Source organism: Spermophilus citellus, assembly GCF_964194105.1.
Source record: "Spermophilus citellus genome assembly, chromosome: 2".
Taxonomy (NCBI): Eukaryota; Metazoa; Chordata; class Mammalia; order Rodentia; family Sciuridae; genus Spermophilus; species Spermophilus citellus.
In genome coordinates, this window is record NC_138183.1 from 49,798,998 (window position 1) to 49,826,047 (window position 27,050).

Sequence of the window (27,050 nt, forward strand, 5' to 3'; positions counted from 1 at the left end):
CTCTGTCTACCCCTCCTCTCTTTGGCCCTTTGCCTTGTTATTTCTCTCTTTGTACTGAACTGCTTTACTTTAAGGCAAAACATGTGTTACATTATGCTTTACATCGTATTACATATACATGATACCTGTTTACAGTTTAATTCCTTCTTTTAAGTGGAATATTATATATTTTCCCCTTTCAGCAAAGATCCCTGCAGAATTATTGGCTATACATCTTGTTGCAAATAACATCTTTTTTTTGATTCTCCATTTTCCAGCCATGAAATATGATGCCCTGTCCACTTTGTAAAGGCCTCAGGAGGGTAAAATTTAACCAAAAGGTCCAAATAACCCATAGCAGATCAGAAGTAAGGTGTGGGCTTAAGACAAAAAGAATTTACAACCAGAGCTGAGGAAAGTAGACGACATACCCAAGAGAAATTCTAGAATGAAATCTGTTAGGAGAACTTGTCCCCCCTCTGAGAGTTTTCCCTCCAAGATCAGAGAAATCAGAACTTTCGCAACTAAGCCAGAAGCCAGGCACATCCTGTAAGTAGGGACTGTTACCTAAGTCGGCACGTTCAGTTCTGATTTCCAGTTAAAACACCATTCTGGTTCAACCTTGAGTCATTTTCTGAGTGAGGTATAAAAACAGAAAATGTAGTTTTACCCCAGAAGTTTAAATTAATCACTGAATATGTATGTCTCAGGCAAACTAATTAGCCTCCTCAAATGAAATCACCATGTTGCCCACACTGGCCTCAAACTCACAATCCTCTACATCAGCCTCCTGAGTAGCTGGGACTACAGGCATGTGCCACCATGCCTAACTTCCCAAATTCTCTTCACAAGGTATATGGTCTGAAAGTATGCCCCCAGAATTTCTATACTGAAACCCAAACTCCTAAGATGATATTAGAAGGATATGATTAGGTCATGGGGGTAAAGTGCTCATGATCGGTTATATCAGTGTCCTTATAAAAGAAGTAGTAGATGGAATTAAGTTTGGTAAGCAGCTGATCTTAGATATAAAGATTATTCTGGATTAACCAAGCAGGAATAATGCCATCACAAGATGACATTAGAAGGAGGTAGAAGAGCCAACCTCAGAGTGATAGAGATGAGAGAAGAACTCCATCTACTATGGCTGGCTTTAAAGATGTATAGGGACCATGAACCAAGCAGTGCAGGAAATGGATTCTCCCCAAACCTGCAGAGAGAAATATGGCTCTGCCACTTTTTTTTCCCCCTTTAAGCCCAGTGAGACCCCCATTAGATTGCAAACCTGTAGACTTGTAAGACAATAACTTTGTGTTGTCAAAGCCACTTATGTAATTTGTTATGACAGCAATAGGAAGTGGATGCAGATGCTTCAGTGGTTTGAGATATGATTAAACCAGTTATGGTTGCTACAATAATAAAGAACTGCTGCTGGGCTGGGGTTGTGGCTAGAGGTCGAGCGCTTGCCTAGCATGCATGAGGCACTGGATTTGATCCTTAGCACCAAATAAAAATAAAATAAAGGTATTATGTCCACCTATAACTAAGAAATAAAGATTTAAAAAAAAAAAAAAAACTGCTGCTAAAGATCTACTGCTTATTCTTTCTTCAACCAGTAAAACTTTCTAGCAAGGCAAAGAGACTCATTTTACCTTCCCGTAGTAGCATGGGATCCACTGATTAGCTGATTTTGCCATTTACTGTCTGCAGATAACACTGCAAAGTTACTTTGATCTCTTTGCATTTCAGTTATATAAGCTTTCTTGTATTTAAATTGGAAATAAAACCATTTACCTCATATGGCCATGTGAGGATTAAATTACATTAACATGATGCAAGGGATCGGCACTCTACCTACTGCTTATGTAGCTACTACTAGTATGCCTGCTTCTGTACATCTCTTCTACCAACCTTAGATAGTGATTTTGAGGAGCCTCCAGTGAAGGATATCCCCCCAGATTGCTTGAGGTTGCCAAGCAAAGACATGCTAAGAAAATTTAAGGCACAAACAAATGAAAAATTATCCTTTGAAGAGCAAAGGAAACAAAATTATGTTGTGCACTCGCAAAATACATGAGTTTAAGACAATCAAGGAAGAGACCACTGGGAACATAGGCATGGTGGGAGAAAAACCCAGAGAATGATTGGTAGGCTGTTTCTTAAATCAGGACTCTTGAACAGGTTATGGTCATTTGTTAATATTTTTCTCTTGGGAAACACTCAGTTACAAACAAGTTGAGGGCAAACACCTGTCTCTGGGCAGAAGCAAACACAAACCACATATCTCTGAGATAGTTTCAGAATATAGCCACCCTACAAAAAGCCCCAGCATGCAGGAACATGAGTCAATTAATTTCCTGGCAAAGCAAAATGTCTGTGTTCACAAGGAGGGTGGCTTCATTGAAAAGGTATCCAAATAGTAAAACAATAACATGAGATGAGATAGAGGAAGTTCTGATATGAAGAACAACAGATTAAGAGACGTGAACCTGTTCTACTAACCAGAAGGAATTGAAGTTTTGAATTCGAAGCATTATCATTATGATCTTCCCCTTGCTGCAATCTCCAGAGTGTCCCTAATGCCTTACGGTGCCATAAAAAAAGAAAAAAAAAAAAAAAAAAAAACTACAGAATAAAACCCCCAACTGTGACCCAGGTGGGAACAGCAATCTCTTACCTGTGAAAGGCTAACGGATATTAAGGGGGTGCTTCCTTGTAATAATTAGCAGAGGCAGGAACACAATACGGGTTATAAAAACATTTCCTAAAGTTACTATGCAGCTTCATAAGCATCCTTCAAACTGCTCCAGGTCAATGCATGTGGCTTTATCGAGTCCCATGGCTATGCAATCAGTGACTCTGTCTACTCACACAGGAAACAATACACACACGTCCTGGTATATAAATTAGAAAAAAACAGGCTTTGGTGCTATTATTCTTAGGATTGTAAACTGCAAAGGGTGAAGAAGGCTGGTTGGAAAGGCTTGTACATTATAAAGTTTACTAATGGGACAGAGTACTTTTTAGAAAGGGGCCTAACCCCCTAATCTCCGTTATGTGAGATTAGGCCCCAACTTCCTTAATAATACTCCTGTGGCACAAGAATTAAAATCAAGAATCAATAAATGGTATGGACTCAAACTAAAAAGTTTCTTCTCAGCAAAAGAAACAATCTGTGAGGAGAATAGAAAGCCTACATCTTGGGAGCAAATCTTTACCCCTCACACATCAGATAGAGCCCAAATCACTAGGGTATATAAAGAACTCAAACAACTAGACACCAAAAAACCAAATAACCCAATCAATAAATGGGCCAAGGACCTAAAGAGACACTTCTCAGAAGATGATGTACAATCAATCAACAAACACATGAAAAAATGTTCATCATCACTAGCAATTAGAGAAATGCAAATCAAAACCACTCTAAGATTTCATCTCACTCTAGTCAGAATGGCAGCTATCATGGATACAAACAACAATAAATGTTGGCAAAAATGTGGGGAAAAAAGTACACTCATACATTGCTGGTGGAACTGCAAACTGGTGCAGCCAATATGGAAAGTAGTTTGGAAATTTCTTAGAAAATTGGGAGTGGAACCACCATTTGACCCAGGAATCCCTCTCCTCAGTCTATACCCAAAGAACTTAAAAACAGCATACTACAGGGACACAGCCACATCAATGTTTATAGCAGCACAATTCACAATAGCGAAACTGTGGAACCAACCTAGATGCCCTTCAATAGATGAATGAATTAAAAAAATGTGGCATATATATATGTGTGTGTGTGTGTGTACACACATACATACATACATACAATGGAATATTACTCAGCAATAAAAGAGAATAAAATTATGGCATTTGCAGGTAAATGGATGGAGTTAGAGAAGATAATGCTAAGTGAAGTCAGCCAATCCCCAAAATCCAAATGCCAAATGTTTTCTTTGATATAAGGAAGCCAATTCATTGTGGGATAGGGAGGGGAAGTATGGAAGGAATAGATGAACTCTAAATAGGGCAGAGGGGTGGGAGGGGGCATGGGGTAATTAATGATAGTTGAATCTGATGATCATTATTATCCAAAGTACATGTATGAGACAAATTGGTGTGGGTATACTATGTATACAACCAGAGATGTGAAAATTGAGCTCTATATATGTAATAAGAGTTGCAATGCATTCTACTGTTATATAAAAATTAAAAAAAAAAAAGAAAGGGGGCCCAAAATCTCCAATAGCAATAGTTATATAAGTTGCTATTTCCAAGGTCTAACAGCATCTGATATGTGACAAGTGCTTAATATGTTCTCACTTTGGAATTATCCACAGAAAATTCAAATTCATGTTCAGAAGACCAGATGTGATCAGATAATAAGTATTAACATCCCTCCCTTTGCGGGGAGGAAAATAAGCAGGGATCCTCAGCTTTCTAAATGTAAATGTCAGGGAAGAAACCATTTCCACAAAAGTAACAAGAGGTTATAAAGCATATGTCAAAGATCTTCACATCAAAAATGAAATAAATTATGAACAAGTTATATCAAATTACAGGAATGGATGAGGTCTTCTATGTAAACAGCCTTGAGGACATCATTCCTCCTTGGGCTGTGTGGTTAATTCAGAAACCTGGGTGTGCTGCTGCTGATCACTGCTGCCACAGCCCTGAGGATCAGATCCCAGAGGGCAGCGGATGCCTGGTTTCAATACTCTTGGTTTCTACTTCCAGGGAAAAGAATGGGAACCAGATTCAAGGGGAGACAAGCTAAGAGAAGGAGGAATGTCAAGGAAGGAGCTGACTTCCAGGAAGGCAGTGGAGGAGGGCTCAAGGCATGTCAGGTGACAAGATGGCACCTTCTAGAAACTGAACGGACGCAAGGGTGACAGACAGGAGGAGATAGCACTGCCAGTGTTCCCTCTGTACTATTGTAGTCCAGAAGTGTGGCTTGCAGGAGGGAGAGTAGGGCCTGAAGACAACCAAGGGAGAAAATTCAATCCTAGTTTACAAAATCTGAAGTTTCTCTGGGGCCTTGCCCCCAGGCAGCCAGATGGATCTAACAAGGAATAAAAAAGGTGCAAACATGGGGATGAGGGGGAGCTAAGCTAACAGTCTTTGGATATGAAGCTGAGTTCAAATCCCACAGGGTCCATTTTTGAGCCAATGATAATATTTTTGAGTCTAAGTCTCCTCAACTATAAACCAGGGAAATGATTGCTGCACACAAAAAAATGGGATAAACTGATGGTGGCACCTTGCAGGAACTCAATCTGTGGCAGTTCAGTGTTTTTTGTAGCAGTACACACTTATGGTCAGGAATCAGTAACAAACTAGATTCTGGAGCAAAACATAAGAATGGATTTCACACAGGGGAGTAGCTGACCTCACTTCTGGGATAGCTATAGTGGGAAGATGACAAAGAAGAGCAGGGATGCGAGTAAATGGTGGAAAAGGGCTGAACGGAAGCTGCCGAGTGGCAGAAAGACGCTCCATGTGTAATCCTTTACCTTGAACCTCCATTTCCAATCATCAGAACCTACTGGGAAGTCTGACGGACTTTTCCTGGGAGCACACCCCCACTGGGGTCAGAGTTCCACACAGTGATGTCATGGGGAAGCCCAAGGTGGGGCTGAGTCTCTGGGAGGGAGTAAATGAACGGGTATAAATGATCCCTCAGCACTATTTACAGAGGGACTTTCCTAATGAGTCAGAATGCATCACAAAAGCACACCCAGACCCCTCCTAATTTATGCAGGAAAATAAGTTGCAGATAATAATCTACAGGACGCCAGAACTCTTAGGAGTCAATCCAACACCCTCATTTACCAAATGAAGATGCTGGGTGACAAAGCAATTTTGTGGCAGAGCCAGAGGAAAGAATTTGGATGTCCTCCCTCCCCAGCTGGTGCTTCTTCCCCACATTCTGTAAGCAGAACTTAACCAGAGGCCAAGGCCAACATGTTAATTAAACTTGACAGAAACCACTTGGCACTAGGAATCACACTCTGCTTTCTTTAACCCTTTTTGGCTGTATTTTTTCTCATTGTTAAAAATAAAGTTCTTATTTGCCTTTCTCACAAAACATTCCTCATAAAGACTACTAATAAAAAGAAATCTAATTTTCTTTCTTACTGGTATGTTCACAAATTTCACCTTCAGATATTTTTGAGAGCAACAGAAGCAGAACCCAATAGTCTAATTTTTCTTAAAGTTTAATACAATGTGGGCATTTTCCCAGTTTACAAGACTAGCTGTTGCTTTCTACACTTGCATAATAAATATGGTGAACTGAACTCCCATAATAATGAAGACTGATGGCTCAGAGAAACAAGGTCATGTATAGAAAACTTCTGGAAGTCACTGCCTCTGGGTCTTGCATTGCATAGACAATCAGCTCTTGGGGATGAAAAAAAAGAATCACCAGTTCTCCCCCATGGACAAAAGAATCTGCAGCCATATCCAGCAATAACTGAATTAGAAAAGCAGAGACCCTTGAGGAAGACAGGAAGAGGAAAAAAAAAAAGTCTCATGCTTTAAGGAAAGCAGCCAGTGGAACAGTCTTGCTTTGCTCCAATAGCAAAAATTTCAGGAGAAATCACTCCTATCCAATACTTTTTAATGCACTGTGAAGGTCAAGCTTTAAAAGTGGGTGTGTATGGGAAGGCTGCAAGGCTGATAAACAAAAACAAAACAAAGGCCAGGCCAATGAACCATCATGCTTGTAAACGTCTCCACATCTCATCCGGGAACCTAGTGAGGCTTACACAGGGCAGGTGCCAAGCCACAGGCAGGGAGGAGCCATGTTAAGTATCAGGCTAATGAACTGACCATTACCTATCCTCTGGATTCAAAAGGAAGAAGCTGTTATCTTACACTCAAAGAAGCTGCATCATTAAAGCCCTTTTAGAAAGAACTGTTACTACCGTAACAGGAAGTGACTATAGAATGAATTATCAAGTAATGATGAGTTGGTTCCACAACTGTTCCTGTACAGTGAGGGGCAGATATGTGGAAGACCCAAAGATGCCAGGAAGAAAGCACACATAAAGCCCAAGGAGTAACTATCTGCAAGTCCAACTGGAGCCCTGAAAGTAGCCAACTTCAGGATGCCCTTTATTCTCGCAAAGCCAGGGTCTAAGGAGTAGAATCTACCTTTTTATTTCCAGTACTGGAATGAACCTGGGGTGCCTCACCACTGAGCTACATCTCCAGACCATTTCCTTTTTCTTTTTGGTACTGGGGATTGAACCCAGGGACACTTTACGACTGAAACAAATCCCCAGCCCATTTTATTTTTTATTTTGAGGCAGGATATCACTAAGTAGCTTAGGTCCTCACTAAGGTGCTGAGGCTGAACTTGAACTTGTGATCCTACTGCCTTAACATCCCAAGTCGCTGGGATTACAGAGGTGTAACACTTCCAGTTGTGGAACTTGCTGGGAGTCCCTCATGAGCTTTATCTGTCTATTCCCACTTATAAAACATGGCATTCTGATTACCCATAGGTGATGGGGTTGAAAGCCAGATATAGCTGTACATATAAGAGTATGCACCACGGGAGGGAAACTCAAACTTATAACCATCAGGAAGTTAGAACAAGTCCCAGTCCTAACCATGTCCTACTCTCAGTGGCCAAATGACTCGTGGCTCTGACAATGGGGACTTTCTATAAGGCAGGAGAAACAGATTAGTTGCACCCAAAATAGCAGGAGGTGCGGGGCACCACGAAACCTACTGTGGACAAGACTCCTATGGATTCTCAGTAGGAATTGCTATTTTTAACTTTTAGTTTGTGAAAAACATCTCATATGGAGACCAAGACGGAAGGCAAGGGAAGAGTCAGGAAAACTGCACACTACAAATGGAAAATGAAAACCACAATGCATTCTTTTTGACATTTAAGTTCTAGACCAAGACTTTTTTTTTTTTTTTTTTTGCTTCCCACAGCCGCCCTGCTCACGAATAGAAAATGGTTATTCTCCCTTTGAATTCTGAAGGTATTTCCTTGCATGTTTGCCAAGGACCTGAGGACTGAGTGCACATGCTCAAACACCACTGGACCCACTGCCCTCCAACCTGGTATGTTGTCCTGATTTTTCCAGGACAGTTTCAGCCAGGACTCCCCTTTGCTCAGACTCAAGACTCTTGACATGGGGCTGGGATGTGGCTCAAGCGGTAGCGCGCTCGCCTGGCATGCGTGCGGCGCGGGTTCGATCCTCAGCACCACATACAAAGATGTTGTGTCCACCGAAAACTAAAAAATAAATATTAAAATTCTTGAAAAAAAAAAAAACACTGATAAACTGATAATCATCAAAAGTAACACACTTGGGGTTGGGAATTGTGGGTCAATGGTAGAGCGCTTGCCTAACACGTGTGAGGCCCTGGGTGTTCAATCCTCAGCACCACATTAAAAACTAAATAAATAAGTAAAATAAAGTTATAAAAAATATTTAAAAAAAAGACTCTTGACATTTGATTTGCTGGGATGTAGCATTAAAAAAAAAAAAAAAAAAAAAAAGGACTTTTAGAAAAGAATGACCCTACTGTTTCACAAGAGCATCCAGCCTTGTCAGACTCCTTAAAGGGTTTATTTTATCATCAGAGCAACAATCTCCTATTTCTAAAAAACTCAAATAACCTCTGAGGTATGCATGGCATGGCTGATGCACAGCCCATGCTGGAGACTGACAGATGAGAAAGGATGTGTTTTAGTTATTCCATCTATAAAATAAAAAGTCTTACTGCTTGATTCCAATTCTTTGTTACAAAGTTATATTACAAGGATTAAAATCAATCTTTTACTTTTAGACAAAAACAATTTTGAAGATCACTGCAGGATGAAGATTTTTTTTCTGAGATGACATGCTGGTAAAGTTATAGCAATAGGTCAAAGTGTATGTCTCTAGATCAGCCCCTGGAGACAATCCATGGGCAGTGCAGGGAAGCCTAACAGATAAGTTCAACCCTTAATTCTGTAGGGGACTGACCTGTATGTAGGTAACTGGTCTGATTGAAGCACAACAGAGCCAAGATGAGATCTTGGATTGAGGACTCCTGTCCCCCACCCTGCAGCCCTAAGATCCTTGGGGCAGATATGCAGAATGTTACAGTTTTGTCAAACAAACTGAAGCTCTGGGAACCTTAGGGCAAAAACAGCACAGCATCCAGCTCACTATTCTTGCTCAATGATAGCACCAAGAGAGAAGTCAAACATTTGCCTCAAAACACACACACAATCCACTTTATTAAGAAATGTGTTTTCATTACCCACAAGGCAATTAGTTCTGGTTCTCTTCTCCTATGAGAAGTTCAAATACATATATGCCCATGGCTGGTTAAATGAAAGCCATGTGGCTCAATCAGGGGGCACTATCATTTTAGAAAATGCTGGCCAAGGGCTGGGGATGTGGCTCAAGCGGTAGCGCGCTCGCCTGGCATGCGTGCGGCCCGGGTTCGATCCTCAGCACCACATACCAACAAAGATGTTGTGTCCGCCGAGAACTAAAAAATAAATATTAAAAATTTTCTCTCTCTCTCTCCTCTCTCAATCTCTCTTAAAAAAAAAAAAAGAAAAAGAAAATGCTGGCCAACAACAATAAGATACAAGCTCACAATGTAACTTTGAAATTTCTAGTGGCCACACTAAAAAAGTAAAAGAAAAACATGTAAAATTAGCTAAAAAAATTTTTTTGGTGGGGCGGGGGGCGCAGGGGCAGGTAGCAGGGATTGAACTCAGGAGCACCTGGCCACTGAGCCACATCATCCCCAGCCCTATTTTGTATTTTATTTAGAGACAGGGTCTCACTAAGTTGCTTAGCTCCTCACTTTTGCTGAGGCTGGCTTTGAACTTGCAATCCTCCTGTCTCAGCCTCCTGAGCTGCTGGTATTATAGCATGCACCATTAATCTAAATCTTATCTAACCTAATTTATCTAAAAATTTAATCACTGCAATATATGATCAATATAAAAGTTGAGATTGCACCACATTTGGGGCATATTCCAAAGGAAATAAATTCAGTATATAGAAGAAATATTGCACATCCAAGTTAACAGCAGCACTATTTATAATGCCCAAGATATAGAATTATTCAAGTTGTATCAATACATGAATGAATAAAAAATAGTATTCCATGTGTGGATGTATATACACAAGTACTCTATGATTTTACTGATGTGTAGAATTTAAAAATACCCAACTCAGAAGTAGAGAGTAAAACACTGTTCATTACAGGTTGGAAAAATACTGGTTAAAGGACACTAAATTTCACTTAAGCAACAAAAAAAGTTTTTGAGATGTGTTGTACAGCATAGTGATTATATTAATAGAAACAAATTATGAATTTCAATACTACTAAAGTAAAAATCAAATGTTTTCACTACCAAAATGGATATGTGAGATGGAAACTAGCTCAATCAATCATATTAATCATTGTGCAATGTATACATATACCGAAATCTCAAACTGTATCCCATCAATGTATATAATTACTATTTGTCAAGTAAAATTAAAACTCTCACAAGAAAAAGCTTCAGATGCATCTATGTCCTGCTCTTCCTTTCTCCATGTAGTTCCTATACATCATCTTCTGAGCTGGGAGTGACCAGCTACAAGAGCATTTTAGATGACTGCTCACCTGTCAATGAACTGATCGATGACAACGATGTCACCGGGCTGAATCTCCTCCCTCAAGGAGCCGCAAGCCGTTGTCACTATGACATGTGTACAGCCCTCCTCCTTCAGAGCCCAGATGTTCGCCTGGTAGTTGACTTTTGAAGGCATAATGGTGTGCTGCCTCCCATGTCTAAGGGAAAGAGAATAAAGATGGTAGACAAGTGATCAGGGCATCTTAATACTGCTAGAAAAGCATACTAATTCAATGGCAGTGTTTACTAGTGTTTTCTACCAAAGCATTTTTATTGGCAGAGGAGGAATGAGAAGAGATCAGTCAATAATCATACTACAACAAGCACAGACTAGCTCATCTTAAAATGCAGACCAGCTTTATGTTCCATATATTAATTTTCCTACAAGGGCAGGTAACAACTTGCATAGAATCCACATTCCAGGAAGACATACTGCATCTGTCACATGGGGCATGAATGCCCCAGAGCAAGGCATGAGGTTTCATGTGCACCACTGTTTTCTAACTGAAATGGAAGCCCAAGCAGTTGGGTCTTTCTATTCCTTTCTGCCTGATCCTCCAAAAAGCTAATGAAAACTTGTAAAGGCATGAGAGTTCCCAGTTGTTTGGAGTGACAGTAACAGGTTTTGTCCAGTAACTGCTTACCTGACTGACAACCACTGGATGGTCTGAACTGTGACCCACCAGAATTCATGTTGAAGACCCAACCTCCACTCCTAACTCAGAATGTGACTGCTTTTGGAGACAGATCTTTATGAAATAATTATGTTAAAATGAGGTCATTAGGGTGAGTCCTGATTGGACATAGATATGTAGAGAGGGAAGTGGATATGAGGACACTGAGACAAGACAAGCCAAGACAAGCCAAGAGACAGGCCAGGAATATAACCTTCCCTCACAGCCCTCAGAAGAAGAGCTCTGCCAACACCCCAGTCTCAGAGTTCCAGCCTCCAGAACTGTGAGAAAATTCATTTGTTATGCAAGGCAGCCATTCTATAGCACTGTTATGATAGTCTCAGTAAACCAATATAATCACCAATGCTTACTATCATACTTCAAATAAAACCTAGTACTTTACCACGGATTTCTACCTCGTGGGCCCCAGCTTAATGACACAACACCTCCTAACCCAGGTTTCATAGCTCTGCTGCATCCACACTTACTTCTACTTAGGTCTCAAAACTCTTTAGGTCTAAACTCCAAGATCACCACCTCTGAGTTTCCCTCTATGACCATCACATCCACATCACATCAGTTCCTCAAACCCATTTTTCTTCATAGTGCTTCTCAGCACCTTAAACTTATCTTCTTTTAGTCTCAGCTTTTTCAACTGGAATCAGCCTGGAGGGTGATGCTGTGTCTACCTTCCTCCCTGGCACTTAGAAAGGGATACATAACAAGTAAATGGTTTGATCTGTTAGACAAAAACATGTATTTGGTTAAAATTCTTTGATCACTTGAAATACACAACAGTGTGTGTGTGTGTGTGTGTGTGTGCGCGCACACACCCCCTCTACCTGGAGGGACTCCAGTGAGCAGCTAGTAAAAGGAACTCAATTTCTGAAATTATTTCTAAAAATTCACGTGTATCACAAAGCATACTTATAAGCCATATTTCAAAACAAAACTTAAAATTATCTTGGGCTACTTGAGTAACTAAGACATGTCATGCTCTATCACAGAAAGGCAGTGCCCAAAGTCAAGTTTCCTTTCCATGTGATCATGCAGAAGGACTACCACACAAAACTTACAAAACTTAGTTTATTTGATGATGATTAGAAACTTAGGCTTCGTTTTTGTTATGCCTACATTCATGTTTATACTTAAAAAGTATCTTTAATGTCTTTCCTGATGAACAACAGAAGTATTAAAAGCATCAAAATAACTGCAGACACATGTAGCACACTGGGGCTTCTATCCTGAGTTAACAGACGATCCTATCAGAAGATGGGGACCATCGATACCCAGAATGTACATATATCTTTCTGAAAGTGTTCTCTAAAACTCTTGATTAGCTATTTCAAAAGAAATTTTTAAAACCAAAAGCATTTCAGAACCAATGCATTAGAGGGTCAATCATTTCACAGTCTGACAGTTTAGTTCAGGAACATTAAAGCCTCAGCATTGGGCCATCTTACCAACGGTCTCCCTATGGACCTTGGAAAAAATTAATCAATTCTCTAGCCGTCTCTAGTCAAGACTTGGGTTGTCAATACAAAAGCTATTTTCTTTTTTTTAAAATTTAGGGCTGGGGATGTGGCTCAAGCGGTAGCGCACTCGCCTGGCATGCATGGGGCACTGGGTTTGATCCTCAGCACCACATAAAATAAAGATGTTGTGTCCACTGAAAACTAAAAAATAAATATTGATAACAATTCTCTCTCTTAAAAAAAAAAAAAAAAAAAAAGCAAGCCAGTAAAGACCAACAAAGGAAGTGCCCTGAAATAACTTCGGTGACCATCTTAAACTGAAACTGAGGGCCCCACGTTCATGCCCTGCATAATCCCCTCTCCTCAGCGTGGTTGGATGGGTCTCCCAGGCTCCACTTGGCTGGCACGCTACTGAGGTTCTACTGGCCCTACAGAAATGAGCTGTTATAGGGTAAAGAGCTGTGGGGAGGCCAAGTGGCAGGGAATGTGGGCTGCCTGCAGGAGCTAAAAAAGGCCTCAGTCCTCCAACTGAGAGGAAAAGAATTCTGCCAACAACCACAGAAGCCTGAACAAGCCTGAGCTCCATACAAGAGTGGAGCAGGGAATACACCTTATATGACCCAAGCAGAGGACCCTGTGAAACCTGTGCCAGACTTCTGACCACAGAAACTAGGAAATAAGTGTGCTGCTGAATCCGTGGTAATCTGGAACACAGCCATGGAAAACTAGGCAATGGAAAACTAAATGTGTAGTCTAATGTCTAACTATGTGATAAAAACAATGTTGCCTTCTTTACACCAGGGAGTGGCACCAGCCTCAACCAGGGAACAAGGTCTAGACACTACAGTCAACTCACTTGACAGGCCCAAGCCCCTTTCCACAAACATGAAACAACTACTATATAAGAAGTCACTAATGGAACACTGTTCTTTATGTTAATTAGGAAAAAAAAATTTCTTGCAGTTAGAACTGAAAACAGAGCTTCAATTTTATTCACCTGATTTTCTTGGGATGGAGTGGAACATGAGCTCTTTGATATCCTACATATGCAAAGCTTACTTCAATTAATTAATTAATTAAGTAATTAAAGGTGGCTAAGATGTTCTGACTCCAACACATAAAAGCTCATGCCTTCATCATTATTCGTTCCAGAATTTAAGCTGAATTTCAATTTAGTGATAATATTCAAAAAGCTTAAAATACTTACCTTGCAAGGAGGACACAATCAACATTTTTTATCTTCCCCAAAATTAAGGCATCAGATGGCTGTGTGCAATGAAAAATAGTTACACCTCAGTGATTTTTAAGACACATAAGCAAACAATTTAAAAAGCTGCCATTGAAAATTGTTAACCTATGATAGATTCATGAAACTTGCAGTCTGAAAATATAGCTTAGAAAAGAGTCTAGATTTAATTAACATAATCAAAGAATTTTAACTGAGTGCAAACTCAGGTTCTGAAGGTTGCTGGGGGCCTATATAGGTATCACTTAGTAAGGTCATTTGTATCAAGCACTCAGTGGACTCTGATAGCAGACTCAACAAATTTAGATGTGTCAAGGGTATACAGCAGACTCAAGAATAGGTGTGAGTGAAAGGCAGAGAGGTAATGAGACCACAACACGAAGGACTCAGCAATAGTGCTGTCTGCTTATGTTAACCAGGTCTCAGATGGCCATGGGATGATGCAGGGAAAGTCCCTGTTCACTGAGGGGTTGCCAAAGCATGAGGTTAGGAGGAAAGCCAAGATGACATAGGACCTGGAAGTCATGAGGTCAATCCAAAAACTGAGCTAAAAAGGAGGATTTAATTAGAAAGGACAGATGCAGAGATCTTCAGAGGATCAGAGAAACTATGTTTGGAAGTAGCAATAGGGAGTAAGTAGAAAGCAGACACCCCACCCTGGCCTAGGCCAGTGACACAGGAGCCTGGGGAAAAAGCAGTGTGTCCTGGAAACCGAAGAGCACATCACTCCCAGTGCTATGAATACCCACACTGTGTGATCTCCAAGACAATCCTCCTCTGGCTCTGGGCTCACTCAAAAAAAAAAAAAAAAAGCTACTTTGTAATAGTACTTCATCCTATTAGTCATCAGCCTGTACCCTGAATTAGTGTGCTGTGACATATAGTCACTGAATTAGAAGCTTATTTGAATGCAGACTTGAAAAGCAGAGTTGTTATGTCTAAAATGAGTGTCTGCCTTCTAGCAACATGAATTGAGAAGTTACTTGTGCATATTCAAAAGCTGTGTTTTCAAAACAGGGAGCTCTGAAGCATCCTTGCTCTGGAGGGATGAAACCCAATGACAAGACCCCAAGCCAAGACTTGGGTTGTCAATACAAAAGCAATTTTTTTCTTTTGATTTAAAAAGCAAGCCAGTAAGAAGTGTATAAAACTAACATAGCTATTAACATAGATATTAACCTTTCCAAATGGAGTATCCACGTATTTTTCAGTTCTTCCTTCTAAAATTTCTGGATCATCCAGGCCTGTTCCACCAATTATTCCAACCTAAGGGAAGAAAAAAGATCATCACACTGGGTCATTTTTTTTTTTCATTCGAAATATTGAAAAACATTCAGAAACATTTGAAGGTCTTCTATTGTTTAGAAATAACCAAAATGTAATTTTTAAAATTATATCACATTTATTTCTGACTGAATTACAAATAAATAGAGAGGTACTTTTAGATATCTAATTAAGTAACTGATATCATTAGGAAAATTTCTCTGGGCTAACATCTGAAAGGAAAAAGTATGTAAACAGCCAGAAACCAGACATGACACCAATAGAAAGATCATAGAAAGTGACCAGAACTATTTTTACCCCCAACGAAAAGGTTTAACTCTATTGAAAAAGTAGCTTCTGGAACAAAAATTCAAAGTTTAGAATTACTTGAATATCTAAAGTAAGCAATTTTCAGATCAGGTTATATAAGTTGATTTATCTCATTTGGAGGAAAATGGCTCTTTCTCTGGCCCCCAATTTCCTGGTGGGGGAGTCAACAAATTGAAAATAAATAAATATGTAAAATAGGGGCATTTAGTGAGACCTTGCTGAAAATTCTGTTGGCTTAGTACATTTCCTTAAGTGGCTAAGTCAGTTGATGGAGCCACCTTGTGGTACATTACTAAAATCACAGGTTTTATTGTTTCATACTAACTAAAAAACATAAAACTAATAAACATTAGTTTTAAATCAAATCAAAAGCAGCACTCCATTTAGTCAATACATTAAAATCATCTAGTTGAACAGAATTTTTTTTTAAAAAAAGAAATCACACTGCTTTTTGCAAATGGGAACCTTCCTTTGATCTGGCCTCTCCATTTTATCCTTCATTTTATGTATCCTCTTAAGCACCACGAGTCATAAAGAGGTTAATAAACTGTCCAGCCAACGTCCTCATCTTGGTCACAGAAATAAACTGCTGACTCTAAAAATTACTCTCAGCCTACTCTTTGGAGATTCAGGTACTCAAAGAAACTTTTGCATTTTTTACTTATGACCACTTTGACTTGATTGTTTTTAGATATTCCCTGGGCTGTGGCGTAGGTGATTTAACAGTGGATTCTGGATTTAACAGTGGACCCTCAGGCTTGTACATACAAAACAAATCTAATTTGGTTTTGGAACTACTGTTCAGTTTTCATGCTAGTCCAGCATGGAAGCAGTGATTACAAAATGCTAGTGGGGAATGGTGATGCACATCTATGGTTCAGGAGACTGAGGCAGGAAGACCGCAAGTTCAAAGCCAGCCTCAGCAACTTAGTGAGACCTTGTCTTGGGGGGAAAAATTGGAGAGGGGGCTGGCTATGTGGCTCAGTGGTCGAGTACCTCTGGGTTAAATCCCCAGTACCAAAAACAACAACAAAAAATAAAACAAACAAAGAACACTAGGCAGTCCTGAAATTCTGAATTCCAAACTTCAGTATATACCATCTGGGCTGCATGATGGCCCTGCACTAGGTAACTGGCAACTCAGTCCTCAGCAAAGCATATACAGTATTTGACTAGAAAGCAAGTGGCCAGTGCTTGCCAGAAGGGCAGGATGGAGTCTCTGGCAATGAAAAGATCTGCAGGCAAGCCTACCCAGCCATCCAACTAGTTCCAGTTGTTTATGGAAACCCTCCTTGCAAGGGATAAAGCAACAAGTGTAGTGACTGAGTACTGTATTGCCATTGAAGGTAACTGGACCTCCAAGATGGAGGCTGGCAGTGCCAAAATGTGGTCAATGTCGCCACCTGCTGGTCCTATGGCAAAGTACAGTTGAGAGAAAGTCTCCAAGCACTAATGGCCCAATTCTATTTACACCCTTGTAAGCCTCTAAATTTAACAATCAATTCAGTATGTGCCTTGATAATGAAATGACTGTTTTGAGTATTTACATGCCAGATGTATTGTGTAAAGTGCTTCAGAGGCCTAATCTGTTATTTAATCGTTACATCTATCCTATGAGATAGGCCCTATACTATTATACCCATTTTAAAATAAGGAAAGACAAGCACAAAAATAAAGAAATTTGTATAAGAGCAAATCATAGGGAGCAAACCTGGGATAGAGACCCAGGTGTCTAAAGCTTAATCATCATGATATGCTATGTCCTAATATCCCTTGGAGTCTTTCCTGATATCATGCTCTATTTATAAAAAGTTTTGTTGTTTCCATGTTATGAAGAAACATGCTCAGCAGGGTCAAGAACTTTCTTGACCAAGGTCACAGAGCAAGCATAGAAATAGTACCTTTGGGCATCTGAGTGACCACCTTAAAGGGGAAGAGGACTGATCACGGATAACTTCATCCATCCTCAGGAAACAATAAGACCCGTGGCTGGATCATCAGTCATGAGTCCAGTTAATTCTAGCTTATCCATAAAATGGGCTTAAGGCCTGAAATGGAATTTCTGGGCCAATTCTCCCCATCATTACACAAAATAAGGGACTAAAATGGGAACTCCCTGGTCAATCAAGGTCACTAAAAGATTTTGTCAGTTCCTTCCCCATTTTCCCACTGACAGACCACTGAGACAGTCTTCTTAAAAAAGAGAAAAACAGGTTTGATTTCTTCTCTGACAGGATGGAAGCATCCTGTCCAAGTGGTGGCTTACCTGGCCAGAATGGTTAGATCCAGCAAGGATGAAAGGGTGCCTCCAAATCCCTATCCTATGTGCATTTTCCTTGGTACCTGACTCCAGGAGACTTCACCTACCCAGTCTGGTCTCAGGACCCATCACCTTGAGATCTGAACACCCTGCCTCAAGAACCCAGTGCTCTATGAGGGCATTCTTAAAACATTACAACTCTCAGTAGCTGAGATCATCCCATGCCAAGGCGATGGACTGCTTTTGAGTGCTTCAATTCTCAAGGAGGTTAAGAGTCAGAGCTAAAGCTGGCACAGTCTTTGAGTATTTCAGTCTGTCACCTCTGGTTGCTGCTGACAAGTTCAGTAAGCTCAGCAGATAGAAGCCCTCATTATTTGGCCAACTTGGCTTTGAAGTCCCTGAGGACTTTGCAAAATCCCAGATGTCCTATATGGGAAAAGAACAGCCAAATGACTCAGGCTACCTATTTAAAACCTGCAATATGGTTCAAATGTCCTTTGTGAGGAATGATTATGTGCTGAACTGTGCTCCACTCCCCCAGATTCGTGATGAAGTTCTAACCAGCAGTACTTCAGAATATGCCCGTATTCGGAAATGGGGTCTTCAATGAGGTTAAGAAAGGTTAAATGAGGTCAATGGGATGGGCCCCAATCCAATAAATTGGGAGTCCTAAGAAAAGTGATTCAGACACCTATATAGAAGAAAAACTGTGAAAACATGTGGAAAACACGGCCAGGTATAAGCCAAGAAAAGGGAAACTGACCCTGATCACACCCTGATCTTGGACTCCACAACTGTAAGGTAATATGCTTCCATTTCTTAAGCCACCTGTTAGTGTGCTTTATTACAGCAGCCCTGGTGAACTACTACAGGGATGTTACATTCCAGTCAGAGAAGTCTGATGGCCCACAGTTCAGAACACTCATGGCTTTGATCATCCTCTCCTTGCAATGTCAAGATACGAGTCCAGTGACACTTCACTCCTGAAATGGTCAGGTAATTTTTAAAGGTTTTCCTCAAAGCTCTTTGTGTTCTTTAGAGCTCTCCTTCACAGGATCTACCTGGCTTCCTCCTGAGTCAGCAGAGAGAATACTTAAATCCCCTGGGGAACTTTCAATGCCAAAGCTCAGGTCCCAGATTGCAGAGATTCTGATTAATGGGAGACGCAGAATTTGTTTTACTTAGAGCTCCTCAAGTGGTTGTAACGTGCATCCACAACTAAGCATGCTGCTTTAGGGCTTAAACCACAAATTTATAAAATGTGGCCTAGCTGAGTATGGTAGGCTGAATAATGGTCCCTATATTCATCAGTTTTTTTGTAGCTGTGATGGAATACATGTGAAAATAATTTAAGAGGAAAAGTTTATTACAGCTCATGGTTTTAATCCACAGTCACTTGGCTCTGTCTCTTTTGAGTCTGTGGTGAGGCAGAACATCATGGCTGGGAGCACCTGGTGGAGAAGACGGTGGAAGAAATCTGTTCACCTCATGGATACCAGGAAGCCAAAAGGAGAGTGAAGGTCCTGGGTCCCAAAATCGCCTTCAATGACCTAATTTCCTTCTACTAGGCCCACCTCCTACAGGTTCTACCACCTTCCAATAGTACCACAGGCTGGTGCCCAAGCCTTTAAAATATGGGTCTTTGGGGAACATTTAAGATCCAGATCTTAATATAAATAGATCCTATTTATATTCAAATTCTCAGAATCTATGCATGTTAAATGATTAAATTAAGAACCATGAGATGGGGAGATTATCTTGGATTATTTGAATAGGCCCTAAATGTAATCAGGAAAAAGAGCCTCATAAAAGTGAGGCTGAGTCAAATGATGGTGGCAGGATCCCAGGAGAAGAGGGAGAGAAAAGGGGATGTGATTCCGGTGCCCTTAAGCCAAGCCAGGCTGATGTCTTCAGAAGTTGGAAAAAGCAAGCAACTGGACTGTCCTTTAGATCCTCCAAGAAGAGCCAACAAATGCTTGATTTTAGCCTCGTTAGACTCATTTTGGATTTCCGGCATCCATAGGAAGGCACTCAGTCTGAGGTAGGTGCTACAGCAGCTATAGGAAAGCAACACAGAATAAGACTTGCCATAAGAGTCTATTAGAATGCAGTTGTCCACCCTTTCCAAAGCTCCAGGGTCAGTGGGCATTTAACATCCTGGGTTTGTTAAAGTCCTATATTTCTGGTTCAGCAAGACTGGGGCAGGGCCCAAGAATTTGCATTTGTAACATCACCAAGTAAGGCAGATGCTTAGGAAGCTTTGAGAACCACTGGTTTAGAGGCCTCTGAGGTGCAGACTAGAATACGGGGATTATCACAGTTAAGGATCCAGGGTCCACTGCATGAAAGTATTTACGCTATGTTTCTTCATCTTCCTTATCTATGAGGGTCAGATTTCTACTTAATCTATAGAAGTATCATGAGAGTCAAATGAAACACCACATTAGCATCAGTTACTGTTTCAGTACACCTTACTAGCCCTGGCAACACACAAAATCAATCTAAACTTCCTCAGAGTAAAAAATTCCTGTATCTCCGTTTTTCTCTGCTGGTCAGTACACAAACCTGGCTGCTCCCATCTCTCCTCACCAGGTGGAATGCAGCACACAGGTCTTCAACCCAGTATCAAGTGGCTCTCCTGGGGGTGTCTGGAAACATGGGACATTTGTGGCTGTCACAGGGATTGCAGGGAGTGCTGCTGGCATTTGAGCAGGGGTGTGTTAAGGATGTGCTCTATGTTCTTCAATGTCCAGGGATGTCTGATAAAACAACTGTCCTGCCCAAAATGCCATAGTGTCCCTAGGCAAAAAAAATGAAGGCTTGGTGGTAATTTGATTTTCACCAGAGGCTTATGGGCTGAACCCCAGTTTTGGAGCACCATACAGGGACTTTTAGTCTGAAGTCCTCCACCGGCCACACTTGAGAAAGCCCAAAGTAGTTTTCAAGGCTCATTCTTCACTGACTTGCTGTCTTCTTTTATGACATTGTGTTTTTGGCTTACTCCCTGCCTATAATGGGACATATCTGTTGGGAACAGTGAATAAATCATTGCTTCGAATTATTGAGACGCTCATGCTGGGAATCTTTTGGTATGATTGCACGAATGGTGTGACTCTACATTGTGTACAACCAGAGAAATGAAAAGTTGTGCTTCATTTGTGGGGAAAAAAAAAAAAAAGAAAGATGAAAAGAAAATAGTGCCAAGAGAAAAAGTTGTGCTCCATTTGTGTAAAAAAGGAAAGGAAAAAAAAAATAGTGCCAAGAGAAACGCCCATTTCCAGGTGACTCAGCACTGTTGATAGGGAGAATTCCATGCCTGTCATGGAATGTACTAGTTCAAAAGCCTTGAATTCAAATCCCAGCTGCCCGGAGGTAGAAGATGTGGGTGCAAACTGATAAGTCCCAACTAAGCTGTTTTGCTCACAAACTTAATCCCTTTGATGTTTATACCTATATAATAAACACAGAGACTCTTGCTCTTTGTTAAGCCAGACTCCACCAGAGCTGGTGTACCCACCATATCCTGCTTCCACTTATAATTGAGTCCTTGTCTTTATTTTTATAATTTCAAATTTTCCTAATCTGACCCACACCTGTGTTCGGAGAACTGTTCACTCGCTGTGCAGGTCACTGTGAAACATATCCCCTCCCTGTCACAGCAAAAAAGATTAACAAATTATTTTTTAATTACCCAGAGTGAAAGTTGGGCAGTTACAGAGGAGTCACAGCCCACTAAGATCCCTTAGAACACCCTCTCCCTGAATGAATGGCAAAGACCTGTTTGGCCTTTTGCCTGGTCAGTTATCATCTGCTGTGGCGGAAGCTGGAGGACAATGTCTCCCTGAGGTCCCCCTGGATAATGCCAGGCGTTAATCCCATGGCTGCCTCTGTTCTTGACTGCCCACCTGTTATCCTCACCCACTGCATGAACCATACCCAACTACAGTGAACCATTAGACTATCCAATTACTTTTCTTCTCAGGGGCGTCCTCCGTCCCTCAACCCAACATCACTCTGCACCCACTTTATTCCTATAGCAAAGGCCCCTTGGCATCATATGTCCCAGCCTGCTAACCACCAGTAGTACATCAGATGAAGGAATCCTATATTCACCCTTCTTGCTTCAAAGAATCACTCATGGTTCCTTCCCATCTTCTGTTTGAAAACGATCGCCAGCATTACCATCATTTGGGTTCCCCAGGTGGGAAACAGAAATCCTCTTGTTCCTCTGCTGCAGTCCCATATCTTGCCAACCTCTGTTCTACGACTTCTGTGGCCACCACCCCCGACTTGGGCACTAGTGCCGCAGCATCTGGCTTGATCTAGCTCCTTCCCTATACAGGCTACTCAATACACAGCAGCCAAGTAATCACTTAAAAATGTAAATCAGATCCTACCTCTCTGCTCAGAACCTTTTAATGGTTCCCAGAACATTTAGAATTAAATCCAAATCATGGTATGTATGGAAGGCTAAATAAGCTGCACCCAGCCACATCTCAACATGCACCAGCACCGAGATTTCTATTCTAGGACTCCATTTCACTTCTGCCTCAGACCTTGGTTTTAGCTGTCTTGACCCCTATTTTTCCTCAGGTCTTCACATGATTATCCTCATTTTGTCTAGCCACTTATATTTAATCTGCTCAAGCTGCAATTACAAAATACTAGACTGGGTGGCTTATAAGCAACAGATATCTATTTCTCACAGTCTGTAAGCCAGAAATCCAAGATGAAGGCAGATTCAGTGCCTGGAGAGAACCTGTTCTGGTCCATAGGTGAGGCCTTGCATGGTAGAAGGGGATAAGGTAACTCTCTGGAGCCTCTTTCAAAAGAGCACTATTCATTGGGTATGGTGGTACACACCTGTTATAACAGCTGCTTAGGGAGGTTGAGGCAGGAGGATTGCAAGTTCAAAGCCAGCCTCACAAACTTAGCAAGACCTTGTCTCAAAAAAAAATATAAAACAGGCTGGGGATGTGACTTAGTAGTTAAGTGCCCCTGGGTTCAATCCCTGGTTATCCCCACCTCCAAAGCACTATTCACAGGCATGATGGCTCTAACTTAACACTAATCACTCCCCCAAAGCCCACCTCCTAGTACCATCACACTGGCAATTAGGTTTCAACATATAAAATTGGGGGAGACCACTACACAGCTTAGAATCTGCTTTCCTAGAGGTCTTTTTTGACCCCATCACTCTGTTTCACTCTCATGTTGGCTGGCCTTCTACCTCCACTACCAGATAAGCTTGAAGAAAAGCGGGACACTGTCTTACTCAAAGATGTACCCCCACTGCCTGGCAGATATTCAGTACATACTTTTGCATAAAATTCTGCCAGTAGACAGCTAGATTTGAACAATATACAAGTATCACATTTCCAACCCCAATCTGATGTTTTTAACCTTTAGATGATCTGACGATCTAACAGACCCTCTTAAACCAAGGTGACTGAATTTAAGCTCCAATCCTTGGTAATAGTTGTATTTTACAAAGGGAGGGACTAGGGCTGGCATTAACGGAGTATGTAGAACTGGGCTCAATGTGTTAAATGTTACTGTGCTTAAATCCAACACCTCTCAAAGTAGTGTGACTAGCGCTTCTCTGACAGCCAAGGACCCTAAGGGTAAGATTCTGAGGAAGAAGTGTTAGGACCTTCTGGGATATGGGCGGGGCTTCTGGCCTTCATAGTTCTTTCCTCCCCTCTCTGCCTTGAGTTAAGCTGCAACACCCTCATCCCTACACCTCCAATCAAACTGCTATTTAAATGACCAGATGAAATGATGGCAGTAAGTCAGGCCACATGTCAGCTGCCAGTGATGTCAATGAGGGCTCAGACACACAACTGTGCTTCCACATCAGACTTGGAGAGTGTGTTCAGTGGGTTCAGGGAGGATGGCCTGCTTTGTGCATGCACTCCCAATTCCCTTTTCTAAGGCTGGATGCCCTTCTGAAGACTCACAATAAAACAGGGCATAGAAATATTTCAGTAATGCCTCACATCCACTTGGTGGAATGCCAGGCTCTGGGCCCATTATCTAGGCCCTGCTGTGTAATTCTGGACACCTTAGTTGATCTTTGACACCTGCAAAAGAGTTAGTGTGGCCATAGAAGGAAAAGTGCTGCTACTAATACACCACAATGGAGAGAATATAGTTCTTACCAGCTGTTTTGCTCTGGACATGGGTACCTTCATGTTTTCTACACAGAATGCTGCCTTAGCAATCAAGGGGGATGTGATGCTGGCAACATGGATTGTCAGTGACGAAGCTGTCACTTACCCTAGTTCCCTACTGGGGTAATCCAATATATATATATTTTTACTCGATGGAGAAACCTCATCTAAGCAAAACACTGGCTTGCAGCAACCTGGTCTATAAGATGCAGAAATGCTGCAAATGTCTTGTGGGTAGGGGGTCCCAGGAAGGAGATACTGTTCTCTTTCCCTACTGAAGCAAAACACAAAATAATACACAAGGACAGTTTTACTCAAAATATTACTGTCTCGTTAGCCTGGATGCTGTCCATATAATCTGCTTATTTAAACAGTGTACACTTTGACTCTCCCATGTTCTAGCTTCACAAAGAGAAATCAGCAGGCAGGCCTAGCACCATTTGTACCTCTTAATTTGATGTCCAGCAGCTTGCCAAGAACAAAAATATACATCATTCAATATTTACATCAGGGCTTAAATCACATTGCCCATTCTGCACTTAAATGCACTGCATTATTTTACAGGAAAACCGGCAAGGAGAATGCTAGCCGGATTAAAGTGAAGCTGTTTTAAGTAAGATCCCTCTTTTTGTTGGTGCTTTAAATTCCCGTAGGAGAAAACTGTGGTCTAATGATACCAAACATAGTTTAATTGTTGGAGAAAGGGTAATTCAAAATTAATTTAAGCTCTCCCACTTATACACATTACTATTTAATAAGTTTAAACCATGTGCAAAACATAATACCAACACACTAATTTCTGCAGTGAAACCTGCACTACATAGACAGTTACTTTAGGAAACTTACATACTTTGCACGTGAGTTTCTGCCTTCTTCCCTCTTATTGGCCTGGGAAACCTCTCAAAGTGTGCCCTCTATAAAACGCACAAAAAGTTACACATATAATTTTGACTACAACACCCTCACCCACTCCTCTCCTTGTGTTTCATGAACACTGCAAAGGCCTAATATACCAACCCCTCTGGCTGAATACCAACTGATCCCAGAGAAGTGTTTTTTCCCAGGAGAGCTGCACAAAAGTGCAGGGAACCAAGAAATGCTTGGAGGAGAAAGCGGACCTTGTGCATCATGGGCAAGAAATTTCTAAAAGTGAACCAAGTTAACCGTGTTCTTGGCCAATAATAAAAGTCTAGAAAAGGTCTTAAGTTTTATCATAGAATTTTCTCTGTGTACTGTAATTCTACTAACTCTCCACCAAAGAGGAAAGAAGTGTTTAAAGCCCCAAGGAAGCTTACTGCAACTCTCAAAAGTCATGCCTTTTTCTGGCTAGAGCTTCCTACCGCGCTTTGATCCCACGTGCCCAGACCTCTGAGGATATGGGGCCCAAAGAATCTAAGCTCTTAACTTTCCAGATTGCAAACGAAGCAGATTCAAGTCAGAGGCCTCCAAAGCAAGAGCGGCCCTAGGGAAGAGACGCCTTTATTGTACTTAAAGAAAAGTCTCAGAACTCTACAGCATTGCGCCAGGGGAAAACTTCACCAAGGAGAAAGTTAAGTTTGTAAGAAAGAAGCCGGAAGCTTGCAAAAGGGCAGGTACGCAGCTCTCCCACGTGGGCCGAGGACAGTGAGCGGAGTCAAGAAAGCGGAAGCGCGAATCCCGCAAGGCATGGGGCGACAGTCGCAGCAGCTGCAGGCGCCTGGCCACATGGGGGAAACGACCAGCTCTAGCCAGGCACACCTCACGAGAAGGGAGTGGTGCCTGAGAAGGGCAGCAGCGCAGGCGAAACCTAAGGCCACCCACTGCCCCTCTAAAAATGACTTGCCACCGCCCTGCAGGGTGCGGTGCAGACAAGCCCCAAGGTTGGGGAGGGGAATGCAGCTAAGCCCTCAGGTTGGAGGCGAGAAGGTGTGCACCCCTCCCGGAGGGCCGCGCCCCAGCCCCTCCCCGACGCGGCACCGCTACACTGGCAGAGGGCACAGACCAGAGGTGCGGTTCCCAGGAGCGGAGCAAGAGGCTACCGGTCAAGGCGAACCAAAGCCACCGGGCAGGCTGATCTCACCTTCACCGCAGTGGTAGTAGCGCCCGAGGCCATGTCTGTGCTGAGAAGAGGCTGCGATGGGCGAACGTGCCGGGCCCAGACGCGGCTGCCGGGCCAAACACACAGCGCGGGAGTGAGCCCGGCGGAGTCCGGGGGTGGGCCTTGACTCCGCCTCTTCCTCCCTGGGACAGCTGGATTGGCTGCGCCCGTGGGCTCTCCCCCGCCACCCCCCTCCTCAAATCAAGGTTCCCGCGTCCCGCCCCTTATGCAGACCTTTCCGGTTTTCCGGTTTTCTTTTCTTCATCTCCCGCTGTAACGGGTTCCTGATAGTGGTAGTAACGGAACGCTTGATGGGAAACTTCTATTGTTCCAGACTCTCTGCTTTGTACTTAAATCAGCTCCTTAACTTTCACCAGAACCCTATAAGAAGAGGAGTACTCCCACGTCGGCCCAGTACAGATGCCTTTACGCCCCGGCTGCGTTCCAGAAGTTCTCGCGGGAGGGAGAATCCTCCGGAGGAGGGAACTAGCTTGCTGAGATTGCCTCCAGCGCTGATGTGGGGCTGGGGCGGGCCGGGGGCGTGGTCTGCTCTTCTTGCCGCTTTAAACCAGCTCTTCAATTCCTGGGGGGATTGACCCACACCTCAGGGATAACCAAAGACTGAGTAACATGCTATTGATTTACAAATTATGATTTATTCATCTTAATTTGAAGGGAGGCTTTCAAGGGCTCCGACTGGCTCCCAGCCTGGCTCAACCATGCAAAGGCCATTTTTAACCCTATCTACGCTGAAGCCGCATCCAATACACCTAGATTCAGAATTTGGACAGTCGTTGCCTTCATTCAATGCCGGCAGGACGCCACTCCCAACCTCCTCACCCCCCAGCCCCAGCTGGTGAGACTTCCATTGGGATTGTCTCTCACTTTCTAAGCTCCTATCCCTTCCCTCCTAGGGTAATCCTATATATAT

General features: G+C 42.1%; 1 protein-coding gene across 2 annotated transcripts in view; it reads right to left on the reverse strand.

Annotated features, from left to right (window-relative positions):
* MTAP (methylthioadenosine phosphorylase) overlaps positions 1-26,537 on the reverse strand; it is a 42,802-nt gene extending 16,265 nt beyond the window's left edge. For both annotated transcript variants that reach the window (XR_014018998.1, XM_081268144.1), the window contains exons 1-4: positions 26,102-26,537; positions 15,196-15,282; positions 13,978-14,036; positions 10,612-10,779 (exon numbers count right to left, since the gene is read on the reverse strand). Coding sequence is in view for 1 of the 2 variants with exons in the window: in XM_081268144.1 (XP_081124270.1) it covers positions 10,612-10,779; positions 13,978-14,036; positions 15,196-15,282; positions 26,102-26,134 (347 nt within the window). In the remaining variant the exon portion in view is untranslated. The remainder of the gene's footprint in view (positions 1-10,611; positions 10,780-13,977; positions 14,037-15,195; positions 15,283-26,101) is intronic.
* Positions 26,538-27,050: the final 513 nt, after the last annotated feature.